Genomic DNA, 13,123 nt, shown 5'->3' on the forward strand with positions numbered 1-13,123 from the left:
GTGTGTTTGTCCGATATGTAGCTTGTGGCTAACCACCGTTGGCGGAAGCGTGCAGCTAGTGTACTATTCAGCAGCCCCTGGCTAGGCTAACTGGTAGCAGACTATGCTGGTGGTAGCCTTGTAAGCTAGTTGGAGAGAACTTACGAAGTTGCTCTCGGAAGACTGTGTAATCTGTTACTTAACGGTTTTGTTGTAATCGTCTTGTTACCTACGGTCGACAGCGCCTCGCAGTCCAGAATATTATACTGTCCTGGTGAGACCTTCTCAGCATGCTCAACTTTCTGAGAACACCAGGGGGCGCTCTCCCATAGTGAGACATGGAGTGAATACAGATATAGAACAGAGAATACATATAAATGTATTACTGCTTACATGGCCTTTGGACACTAGCATCACAAAACAAATGCATGGGCTCAAAGAAAGGTGAACAATGAGAGCCTCAGGCAATTTAAGAACATGTTCCTTCTTACTTCTCTTTGGTTGGAAAGGTGGTCATCAAACGCCTCCCGGATTTGTCTTCGGTCTCGTCGATATGCCACTGCAAGACAATCAAGATACCGATCATATGGTACCAATTATGTATAATGATTTCAAAACACAAATGAAGTATCACAATAGTTCAGGCAGTCGGAAGTCGGACATGTGAGACTGGTCAGTGGTCACATGTCCATATACGATCCAATCAGAGTGCAGCCAAATCAGCTGAACAACTAAGCGGGCCATTTCAACAGGCTGGTTCTCACTACTACATCATAAACATGGTTTTGCTGCTCCCACCACAGCCAGCTCATCAGTCGTTAGCAATCAAACTCCTTCCACTTTCTCCAGGCTCTTCCCGTATCATTAACCATTCAAACCCTACATACTTTGACTTGACTGCAGTCCCCCCGGGATCAATATTAGGCCCCCACACTTTTTCCCTCTTCACCAAAATAGCCTTTCGTCTTCCCTTGCGCATCAGACCCAGACAATGTGTACACACCGGGTGAGGGTCCCTACCGAACACTATATTGACACAGGGGCAGAGTTTCTGCTGGGGTTCATCCTCTTTGGCCATTTTTATTTTTCTATTAGCCATAGCCATGGCTATTGGCTAGCTAAGCTGAATGAGTGAACAACAACTTTGCAATCTCGTTTTAGCTGAAAATAAAAGTATTGTTAAGGTCATTACACACCGGCGATTATGCGAATATACGCAAAATTCGGACTCGTTCCGAATAATTAAAAGACGCTTTTTCGCTTCGCTTTTTCGCTTTTTCACTCCATGGAAGCTTGCATTGACTTTATAAGGTTTTTAAAAAAACGTATTATTCGCATGAAAAAAACGCCTCCGGTGTGTAAGGAGCTTTACTTTGTGGATAAGCATTTTTATGTTTTCTAGATGTGATCAAAAAATATTGCTACTTTTGACTAGCGTAACTGTATAATACAGAGTATGTGCTCGATTCTATGGGCAAGTTAGCAGTTGCTTCTTCTTGTATAGTTATTTCAGGCTTCTGTGCGAAGCGAGAAGACGTTTTGGAATGATCACTGCTGCAGGGTCAGCTCAATATATTGGAAGGAGTTTGTCGCTCACTAACAGCCACTTTTCCCAAGCCAATGTTTAGTTTTTTTGCGCTTGCTTTGGTTCACACAACGTCTTGAATATGCACAAGGTTTTACAACAAATTCATGACTTTGAATACTTTTTTAATACTTGCGCGTTGACGTCAAAGGTTGATTATCGCGTGAACTAGAGGTTACATATGTAACCCCGGTTCTTGAACTTCTGGAGTGAGGCCGAAGATGGGGGTCGGGAATGCTGCAGCGGTACATAGCGAGAACCGCTAGCTAGGGCTGTCACTATTACAAATTTTAGTTGACGATTAATTATCACTCAAATAATTGCAATTAACGATTTAATTGTGTTTCTGTCGTTGAAAATTAATAGAACATTATGAATGAAAATTACATTTCTGTTTGGCTTTTTGCTTTGGGAAACAGTTGCACAGGGCAGATATGACAAATAACACATATTTAATTACTTTATACTTAAAAATAAACATTAATAGTGGAATTAGCCGATCTATAAGCTCAAAACGCGTCGCATCGTGAAGCGTTTTGAGCTTATAGATCTGCTATTTACACTATTTTTGACATTCTTTGAAAATATGACATTTTTTAACAGACGATTATGCAAAAAGTATTGCGATTATATAAAATAATTGCGATTAGACGATTATGTAATAATTGTGACAGGCCTACCGATAGCACCGCTAGCTTCGTAGGCCCCGCCGTCTCCACGGTGTGGCTCGGGAGAAAGGCCTGCAAAGGCTCTGGCCGCTTCGTAGCGGGATCTGAGAAACCTCTCAGAATAGTGAGAGCATGTGTCGCAGCGGTCTGGGGCGTCGGGGTACTTCAGCGCATTGAAAGCATGCGCTACCCCGAGGCAGGAGATGCAGACGGTGTGGGGGTCGTCAGCGGAGATCATGGCCTTGCAGTCCAGGAGTCCACACCGTCGCGGTGGCAGAGGGCCACCGAACGTGGAGACGGTTCGCTTGCTACTCATGGTGAGGAGGCTAACAAAGACGGTGTTGTTTTAAGCGAGGCTAGCTAGGCGCTAAGCTAAGCAGCACTAGCCTGGACTGGGGCTACGCTAACCTAGCAGCAGCAGCTAACGTGGCTTGGGAATAGCATACATGCTTGCAATTGGAGCTTCTGTTGAGGTCCCTATGAAAGAGAACAAAACAAAAGGAGGACAATGTCTTTTTGCACACTGCCCAATTAACTTCAATTAACTTCAGCACATTTGATGAGCTGTGAAATGACAACAAGTCGATAAAAGCAGAATGACCAGCCCGTTCTCCTATTAACGTTCTGAGTGCTCGGATCTTCTGTTTTTTTCTGTTTTAAAGGGATTGTAGGCAACATTAAGCCTAAATTTAAAAAATATTTATATATATATATATTTAGCATTTTTCCCCTCTATCAGCCACTATATAATGATGCTGGGGTGTTTTCCTGCATTGAAACACAGTCCTTCGGGGAAACAAACTGCTGGAGGGGCGGTGTTTGACAACAGTTTTTTTCTTTTTTTATCTCTGAACTTGCCTACAATCCCTTTACGTATTCAACACAAAACATTGTCTCTCCTCTGTGACAGTTTATAAGACAGTGGCAGATGGTTGTTAGAAGAAAACATGAAGCATTGGGCGGAAATAGAGCATTTGGCAATACACTTACTGTTTGAGGGGAATTGGTTCTCTTTCTCTTCTTTTGTACGTTCCAAGATGTTTCAGACAGGGTTGATGTACCTACAAAGAGGAGGAATAAATATTAGTCTTGTGTAACGTTATCTATTCTTCAAATGATTCTTCACCACTATGACGGGCAACCAGGGTTCATCAATGTGTCCGACCGTACATGGACAAATGTGTCCGTGACAAGACTTGGCTTTGTCCGTGGCAAATATTAGATTTTCACATATTATAATGTTCTTATTTTGATCATAAGACCCAATTACTGAATGTCAGTCTCCAGGTTTTCTTCAGAATATGTATGATACTATGGCAAATTAGGATTTGTGCACTCTCAGAGTTACAGACCTGTAAAGGTAATTTACGGCTATAGCTCTTTATGTGTTTCTGGTCATATTATTGTCCACTCATTTGTATGTTCTTTGACAATAATGTCCCCGTGCGGGCAACTTAACGGCATACTTCGATTTAAATCTAAAGACTAGTCTAGTCGTGGGTGGGACTGTTAATGGCCCCATTGAAATACTGTACACCAAGTATTGATCTGTTAATTTAGAGACATCAGTGGTATGGATAACAACTGCTATTGCTACTGAGCTCAATGGACCAACATTAGTCCACTCTGAACTTCTAATTGCCGTTTATATAGTGTTTGTTCAGTCACAGAGGGTCTCCCTGTTGCTCCAGATCTTTAAGAAACAGAAAATACATTTTCAGGTAGGTGACAACATTTCAGCCAATCAGGAGAGAGTACGCATTTATCAGCTTCATTTATCCACAAGTTTAAAGCGGAGGGTGGGCGACTGGGCGTCAGTTCCGGTTGTAGGCTATACATATGCAGCAGTGCCTCCGCCGGATCTGTCCCCCACCAGGCCTGTGCATAGGGCCTGTGCCCCAGTAAATTCCCGCAGAAACAGGTGGATATAGTGTTCCAGTTCCAATTGTGTCTGCTCATTTTCACTTGTACGGTTTACAACGAGCGTTAAAGGGATAACAGAAAAAGCCCTAAAAGGGCTTGTTGTTTCCATTGTGGTCCTGTGTACTCAATTCATTAAAGGACGACTTCACCCATTTTCAACCTAACTTCATATAATTGGTCATTTGGTCCTCTCTAATGCTCATGATAAAATGATAATTTTTGGTCTATTCAGTCTGTGTCTCAGAGGAGGGCAGTGGACAGTTCAGAATCCCGTCTGCCAGTGACATCATCGATGGGGAATCCAAGCTAATAGAAACTGCAGGCTTTCTATTCCTGGAAAGTTGCAATGCAATAATAGAAGCCATTGTTCTCGCGTTAATAAAAATCTAAATAAAAAATCTGAAATCCTGCTTAACGATTATACGGGTAGACGGGTTTCTGGACTGTCCACAGCCCTCCTCTGAGACACAGACCGAGAAAATGGAAGTCGTCCTTTAAGACATTTAAACAGTGGTGGCAAAAGAACTCAAATGCTTTACTTAAGTAAAAGTATCAATACTGCAATGTTAGAAATACTCTGTTACAAGTAAAAGTCCAGAATTAAAAGTACAAGAGTATTGGTATCAAAATATACTTAAAGTACCAAAAGTAAAAGTATTCTTTATGCAGAATGTCCCATTTCACAAGATTTCAAATGTATAAAAATCTTTTGAAAATAGCAGAATCGTTTAAAATCTACAAAGTAACTAAAGTTTTCAAATAATTGTAGTGGAGTAAAAGTACAATATTTGCCTTTGAGATGTAGTGGAGTAGAAGTAAAAGTACTGAACGTTTGAAATACTCCAGTAAAGTAAAGAATACCTCAACGTACTTCAGTACAGTACTTGAGTAAATGTACTTTGTTACTTTCCACTACTGCATTTAAAGACATACATTAATAAATAAGACAACAACATGAAGACCCCCTGTTACTGCCCGCATTCTCCAATTAACTTTAGTGGCAGCGGTGGCCTAGTGGTTAGAGGGGCGGCCTTGATACCGGAAGGTCCCTAGTTCGATTCCCCAATTCATCACATCAATCATGAATCACCGCTGAATAGCCCTTGAGCAAGGCTTCCATGCAGGGTCCGGCTGGAAACAAGCTTCGTGCTTAGTCCGACACCCTGGGTAAACAACAAACTTTGCTTTGCTTTTACTGAACAAGCACTCTTGATGAGTACTATCAGAATATAGAGCTGGAAAATCACATACCCTGGATAAGGTAGGCTTCCGATTGGGCTACCTTTAACGCCATCGTGTAAAGAACTTTTTGGCTCGGAAGGTTCAAACTGCACAAGTTTAGAATGGTTGAATAAATGTTCACTTCATTCATTCATATCGTTCAATGAACGTTATAACGTAGCACGAGCGCCTGGACCACGTTGTTGCTGTGTAACACTAATTTAACATTGTAGATAATATACAGTAACACAACTTCAGTCAAATTTGAAAAAAGAAACGTACCAAAACAAAGCAACGGAGGGAGCTCTGGATGTTCCTCGTCTTACGCCACGTTACACGTGTTTACACATGTTTACATAATGCCACATTAATGTTAATATCTGTAAACAAACAATATAAACAAACCACCATCATATCCTCCCTCGTTTTCTTTTTACTTCTTCTTCACTGGAAAAGGCAGGTGACCTCCAACACGTGTGCTGCCACCGTCTGGTCACCCTAGCCTTGGATCACAAGATCATCTGTCATGACCGTCTTGGATGATCTTCAAAATAGTGTTTGCACTTTTTCCCTTTTTAATCCATACATCTACCAAAACGTTTAAATTTCAAATATAAAGTTTTTATCCCATGCCAAAGGATGTCATTATTATTTACGGGTCATTAAAAGTACCTGTATCTTCAGTATTGTTCAATAAAAAGTATTTTCTTATGATTAGTGGTTATTTTTTTCAGAGAATTATAATGTATCAGAGTGCAATATACCTCCCAACCGATAGGGTTGCCTAGTTAAAAGCAAGTAGTGAAACTGGAAAGAAATGGCCACCAATCGGATTAAAATGCTTTTTATTGAATAATATGGGAGATACAGGTACTTTCAAGAGTCCGTACATAATTCTAACATCTGTATCCATTGGATAATTACTTTATATTTGAAATCAAAACGTTTATGTAGATGTACGGGCTAAAAAGGGTAAAATGCAAACACAAAATTGAAGTTCATCCATGACGGTCGTGAAAGACGACCGTCATGTGATCAATGGCTAGCTATGCAGCGAGCTGATTAAATAAAATAAATAGAATGATTGATTCATCGATGTATCTGTTTATAAAGCACAACATGATCTTGAACTATTATGACATCAAACAATTATTTAACTTTTCAACAATACAAAGTAACCACATTCATAAAATCGTTTTTATTTTAGCAAATATTGTACTTTTACTTTTTTTCAACCTTACTTTAAGTACATTTTGATACACCAATACCTGTACTTGTACTTTTATTAAGTACATTTTGAATACCGGACTTGTATCAGACTATTTCTAAATTGCAGTATTGATACTTTTACTTGTGAATATCACTGTCTTTTATGTTTAAAAAAAAAATATATATATAGTAGCAATTTTCCTTGGTTGTGATTGGATAAACCCCAACCCCACGTGACTCCAGTTCGGAAGAGTTTCCACGACAGCTGAGAGAGAGAGAGAGAGAGAGAGAGAGAGAGAGAGAGAGAGAGAGAGAGAGAGAGAGAGAGAGAGAGAGACTCGAGCGTCTTCTCTTCTTTTAATATTAGTCCGTTAAAAAATACAACCTTAACGACACATGAGGAGGGCTTTATGAAACATGGGAGACAAGAAGAGTCCCACGAGGTAAAAAATACATTTAATTTATCAATATTTCACCAGAGGACAGGCTCTCGGGGGCTCGTTTACACACAGAACTCATAATCTCTAACCTCGCATCGCCAGGCTTTCCGCAGTACCTGTGGAAAGCCTTGGTTTCTATTTACTGCTCAGTGCGCTGATCCGGTCTAAAGGCCCGCCTACTGTATCCGGTCATTTACACTCACACATTCATGTGCACACACAAGCCCGTTTCCGTATCCGCTCTAGGCCCGGATGCAAACCTTGCTAAGAGAATGGATCTCTACTCTCTCGTCTAGTGAAGTGTTCATGGCGGCTAGTAGGCTACGGTTTGGCTGCTTTAAAAGCCTTCATATACTTCGTATCATGTCAAACAGCGAAAATGGCAGATCTACAAGCTCACAACGCGTCGCGATGCGACGCGTTTGTGAGCTTGTAGGTCCGCTATTATCTCGCCTTTTCTGGGAGAATTGTGAACATTTCTGGAGCTTTTTGTGCATTTTCGCCCCTTTATGAATGCCAAATGGTCATGCAGCTCAACGCCAGGTTGAAAGTGGTGGTTTAATGGGGTCTGTGTGTCAACCAGCCCCCCCTGACCCCTTTAATCCTCATGAAGTGACTCTTTAAGTTGATGCTGCTTTCTTTATGCATTCTTTTAGACGTTTTTAAACGTACGTGTGTGTGTGTGTGTGTGTGTGTGTGTGTGTGTGTGTGTGTGTGCGCGTGCGTGCGTGTGTCAAGTCAACCAGCCCCCCGTACCCCCTATTCCTCCTGAAGTGACTCTTTTAAGTTGATGCTGCTTTCTTTATGCATGTTTTTAGACGTTTTTAAACGTGCAAGTTTGAGTGTTGGTCTCGTTTTAAAAAGAGTTGCATCCTCCCTCTGTGTGTTTGTGTGTCTTTATGACCAAGGTCATTAAATTCCAACCACTCCTACATACCATCTCAGAGCTGGGCTGTAGGTGCAGACTATTTGTTTTTATACTTGGCAGCCTAGGACATGCCCACAGACTGGTTGCTAGAGGGCTTCAACAACATGGGATGCCCAAAAAGGCTGGCAAAGTATTGTGCTGTCTCTGCTATAGTTGGCAGCCGCCACATATTGCTGAGACGCTCTTACTTATACCCATAGGGTACTGAGTGATATGCTTATTGTATCATGAAGACATATGCCATGATTTTGTGAATGTAACCTTACGGCACCTATCATTTTTGTGTCCCTGTATGTTTCTCCTTTATGTGGACTTAAATAAATGGTGTGTGTGTGTGCGTGTGCGTGTGCGTGTGAAGGCCAAAGCGACAGCCGAAGCCGTCCTCTGATGATGGGTACTGGGACTGCAGCGTGTGCACCTTCAGGAACAGCGCAGAGGCGTTCAAGTGCATGATGTGCGACGTCAGGAAGGGAACCTCCACCCGGTAAGGAAGGAATGGGATGCAACTGTAGAAAGGGTTAAAAAGGTGCAATGCATTTTATCATGTTCTTCCCTGCCCGGGATTCGAACCCAGGCCTCTGTCCCCGCATGGCGCATGAGGAACCAAAGTTTTACCATTTACGCAAGAGGCTTCCCCAGTCACCCATGCAGGGGAGATGTTAAGCCTATGAGCTTCAGGCAGTACAAGCGGGGGACGGGGTGTCCTTCCTGACACCTTTAGGGTCTAAACATTTCTCAGTGGAAGTGTAGGGAGAGACCAACCATTGCAGATGTGGCGTGCTATAGTTATATTGTATTATACATAATACTCTGCATTACAGATTGGTTAAATTTAACTCTTGAGAGTGTGCAATTTACAATTTGTACGCTCCCAGAGTTAATTAACTCTGTAATTTCCTGTGGCTGTCAGCAAAGTAGTATGTTTCTCAAGCCAACCTTTCTCTCTTTAACTGCCTTTACCTAGTTTCACGGATAACTTACTTCCTCAGTCGGTGTGAATATTGTAAACACGCATTACTTCCTGCGCCAAGAGCTTCTTTAATATGCTATTAAATGTTTAATCCTTAAACCTAATAACGTCATGACATTAGTACATTTACCGGTGCAGACCCAAGTGGATAAAAGGGCACTGCTGGGCTTGTGGGAAGGCGCTCCCTTGGGAAGCATTTCATTTTCTTAACTGCTTTGGAATAGTTATTATGATGCCTGAGAGAGGGGCGATTCTTTCAGCATCACAATCAGCTTAATATAGATAGAACATGTAGAAGCTCATGTCCTCTCTCTCCATAAACCTCCTCTTAGGCCTTCCTCTTCTCCTCTTGCCTGGCAGCTCCATCTTCAGCTTCCTTCGACCCAAAACGGCCATTTAATTATGTAGTCGCTCTGATGTCGCCCTTGCCACTTGCCGCTCCCGTGTAACTGTCTCGTCCTCGCTTGGTGAGCTTGTTGTGTTTAGCATAACAATAGAGCGCAATTACCTCGCCGCTCCCGCTGTCTGTACCTGTCTCCCAACACTGTGCTCACTGCTCACCAGCGAGCTTGTTGTGTAAACAGTATAACAATAGGGCCGTTACCTTTCACTTTGTATAAACTACGCCATCAGACACAGTATACACACACAGAGTAGTAAGTATCTATCACTTGTAGCTAAGCTGATACTGTTTGCTGCAAAATGCTGTCTCTCATGCTCAAAACAAGTGGCTGTTGCAGAGGAATACAACATAAAACTACACCACACATGAGATGTCACACAGAGAAAAACATATGACAACTTCATAGAAGGATACAGAACACAAAAGTTTACGAGCAGTGCTGAAAAAAACAGCAATCCTCGTTTATCTAAAGTCAGGAGACTCATGATGATCAAAATGTCAGGGACAACATATCTCTGTGAGCAGGCTTGCTCTGTAATTTAACGTTAATAAATCTAATCTCTTGCAGGTGACACATAGACATCTAAATTACATTATGAAAATAACTTCTCAGAAACTAGTTCCTGATGTTGACAGGCTGGTTGAAGCCAAGAGACTGGGGGAGGGACATTCCTTATGTGAAACATTCTGTAGTCATATCATAGCAGGGACAGTATTCTACATGTATGTCTCTCTCATGAGAAATTTCTTGTAGCCCACGACTGTAAAACCAATCAAAAAAGTAATATTCATAATAAACGAAATTCGTAAACTTAGATAGATAGAATGGATAGATAGATACCTTTTATTGATCCCGCAGGGGGATCAGGCGCCGGATACAGTTCAGCAGTAGAAGCTACAGATAAGGATAAAGAAATACAATACAGGTACAGAAAAATAATATCACAATAAATACTCCTTCAAAAAATATCAATAAAGTATACAGATGTATACACTCTGTAACGAACACCCTATAGTATACAAACATCCTGCCTGGTGCAGAACAAGAGACACTATACAATCAGAGACAGACAATGGCTTTGACAGCTGTGGAAGTAAGCGTTTGCAGCCCATATAAAGTCACAAGAATATATGATGTAAACATGCCGGAGTTAGCGAGAATGCTAATTTACATGATATATAATATATTTCCCTACAAATATGTATGACAAATGATGTACGTGGTACAGAATATAGACATACAAGACCTCAGGACATGGCCCCTAATTTCTCTTCTAAAAGATGGATGGTTGGATAGATCAATGGAGATTTATCGATCAATGGAGATTGATCCCCTGTGGGGAAATTCAGGTATTATCGCAGCATCAGCAGTAAGAATGAAACACAGGATAAGTACAGGTAAATCCTCTCGTACCGAAAAATTAAACATCCATCTCCATTATTCATGAACATCTCCAGAATTGATGAAAGCAAAAAGAGCTGCCTCTCACACTTTGGGGACATACCCTACAAAGTGCCCTCTTATTGTCTTCCTACGGAGTGTTTACCTCGTGGCACTTAGTGGGTACTCGGTTCAACCCACGTCAGTGCAAACCCACATGGCCATTTTAATGACAGGGTCATGAATGCAAATTTGACCATGAATCCACTGATGTCTATTTCTCTCTTTCAGAAAACCTCGGCCTGTTTCACAGCTGGTGGCACAGCAAGTGAATCAGCAGTTTGCACCTCCCACACTACCCAAAAAAGAGAAGCGAGAAAAGCCAGAGAAAGACAAGAGTGACAAAGACACAACACTTAAGAAGAACAGCCATAAAAAGACTAGGTAATAAAGTCAATCCAGTAATCCATGCTTACAATATTCCGCGCCGTCTGATTTCATTGCCATGTTTTGGCCCGAAACCTTTCTATTTTTAACTGTTGATAGTCTTCTTTTGTATTCCCTATTTCTTTTAATTCTTTTTTAATTAATTGTTTTGCTTTTTTTAAAGTTAATTGTTTTGGAAAGCATCTTTGAGTACCTAGAAAAGCACTTATTGTTGTTATTATGGTTCCTATTCAGGATTTCCCCAAGCATTATGTAAATACCACCCCTGTTTCTGCCCACCTCTTTCATTAGGCCCAGATTAAAAAATGTGGACAGGAGCAGTGCCCAGCATCTAGAAGTCACCGTTGGCGACTTGACCGTTATAATAACAGACTTTAAGGAGAAAGTCAAGCCCACACCCACCACGCCAGCAAGCGCTGCCTCGGTGGACCAGCACAGTCAAAGTAGCTCCAGTTCCGACAACACCGAACGAGTGGTCTCCAGGTCTTCATCGCCGCGCGGGGAAGCTTCTTCGATCAACGGAGAGACTCAACTAACAAACCGCCAAACCCCCGCGACTCAGCTATAGGCTTGTTGCACCCTCAACACCCCAAAGTGATTAATTTCGACATCCTATGCCTGCTGATGTAATAACATTCAGCTCTAGTGGGGATGGATTCTAATCTGCCTTCCCCACGATGAGCAAGGATTCAGGAGTTGGGACTGTTGAGAGAACGAACCCTCCATTCAGTCGACAAACTTTTTGCAGCCAGAGCTGTCACAATGAGTGAACTGAAAAAAGTCACAGTAGCGGTGAATCGTGGACGTGCAAGCGGAGGAAGGGTCCATATGATGTGGATGGTGGCATGTGTCATAACACCTCAGTCAGTGTCATGTTGATGTCACAACTCATAGCTCTTGTTTTCAGTCTTTCCCACTGTGGACTGTCGAGGTCACTCACAATGTTGTCTACTAAAGAATGAATTTCAGTTAAAGCATTATGGCAGAAAATGTGAAGAAGCACCCATCTTAGAAATTGTAGGTTTCCTTTTGGGTTTTGTTAACATTTGCACTTGTTGGACCTTACGGTGTCCAAATGAATGATTGAATTATTATTATTATATGCATTATTTCCACTCTTGCAATCCTTTTACTGAATTATGTTGCTTTTATGGCTCATATCCAGCCCTTTAATTCTATGCCACTGGGGCATCTCAATTATTGTGTTTTACCGCCTAACATATGAGTAAAATGTATGGAAGAATTATTGTATGCTTCTCCACTTTGTAGAGTTAAGCATGACTTGATCAATAGTGGTTTATAATGTAAGATGTCGAGATGATATGAAATAAAAACCAAGCGATGGATACAGATGTGATTTCATCCTGCTGTTCATTGTAAATAGTGTTGCAATTGTATCAAATTTGATGCTTTATTGAAAATATGGTTAAAGGACATTAACTACTTAAAGCCTGGCATCCATATTTTGGGCATGTCATAGGTGATTGTTAAAAAATCACAAATGTTTTTACAAATAGTGAAAGTAGCAGATCTAAAAGCTCACAACATGTTGCAATATTATGCGTTGTGAGCTTGTACATCAGCTATTTTCTCCATTTGTCATAAGTATATAGGGCTTAAGTGGTTAATAATTAGCAATTAAATGATACCTTGCTGAGTTTCACATGACAAAATGGTTCTTGAATGTCATGTTAAGGACCCAGATTCTATGCCAGGGACCCCCAAAAGTGAGGATTTTAGTTTGATTACATTTTGGTACAGAATTATTATGAAAATGGTACTTAACAATTGAGATAGTGAAAACTATGATCTGAATGGACATTCTTTCAAGAACCACTGCTTTACATTACATTATTCTGCGGGTAGTCTCGCCATAATCTATGACCGGAAACATTTAAAATTTATCGGAGGCAACAGTCTGGCCACGCAAGACTATTCTGCGGGTAACTACAGGATGGGTGAGCACCTC

The 13,123-nt window shown here is 41.2% G+C and overlaps 2 protein-coding genes across 4 annotated transcripts in view; one reads left to right on the plus strand and one right to left on the minus strand.

Moving 5' to 3' along the window:
* Positions 1-5,802, minus strand: part of LOC311047426 (uncharacterized protein) — a 47,576-nt gene extending 41,774 nt beyond the window's left edge. For 2 of the 3 annotated variants that reach the window (XM_084060136.1, XM_084060135.1), the window contains exons 1-4: positions 5,659-5,802; positions 3,223-3,293; positions 2,245-2,709; positions 471-538 (exon numbers count right to left, since the gene is read on the minus strand). In XM_084060136.1, the coding sequence (XP_083916262.1) occupies positions 471-538; positions 2,245-2,548 (372 nt within the window). In that variant the 5' untranslated portion in view covers positions 2,549-2,709; positions 3,223-3,293; positions 5,659-5,802. The remainder of the gene's footprint in view (positions 1-470; positions 539-2,244; positions 2,710-3,222; positions 3,294-5,658) is intronic. The other variant, XM_084060137.1, reaches the window with a different exon arrangement.
* A 1,089-nt stretch (positions 5,803-6,891) lies between these two features.
* LOC311047187 (YY1-associated factor 2-like) lies at positions 6,892-12,506 on the plus strand. The gene is made up of 4 exons (XM_084059827.1): positions 6,892-7,028; positions 8,312-8,437; positions 10,999-11,151; positions 11,446-12,506. Exons 1-4 carry the CDS (start codon positions 7,003-7,005, stop codon positions 11,720-11,722), a joined length of 582 nt encoding a protein of 193 aa, XP_083915953.1. The 5' UTR covers positions 6,892-7,002; the 3' UTR covers positions 11,723-12,506.
* The last annotated feature ends 617 nt before the right edge of the window (positions 12,507-13,123 follow it).

The sequence above is a fragment of the Gymnoscopelus microlampas genome (assembly GCF_963454915.1).
Source record: "Gymnoscopelus microlampas genome assembly, chromosome: 6".
NCBI classification, from domain to species: Eukaryota; Metazoa; Chordata; class Actinopteri; order Myctophiformes; family Myctophidae; genus Gymnoscopelus; species Gymnoscopelus microlampas.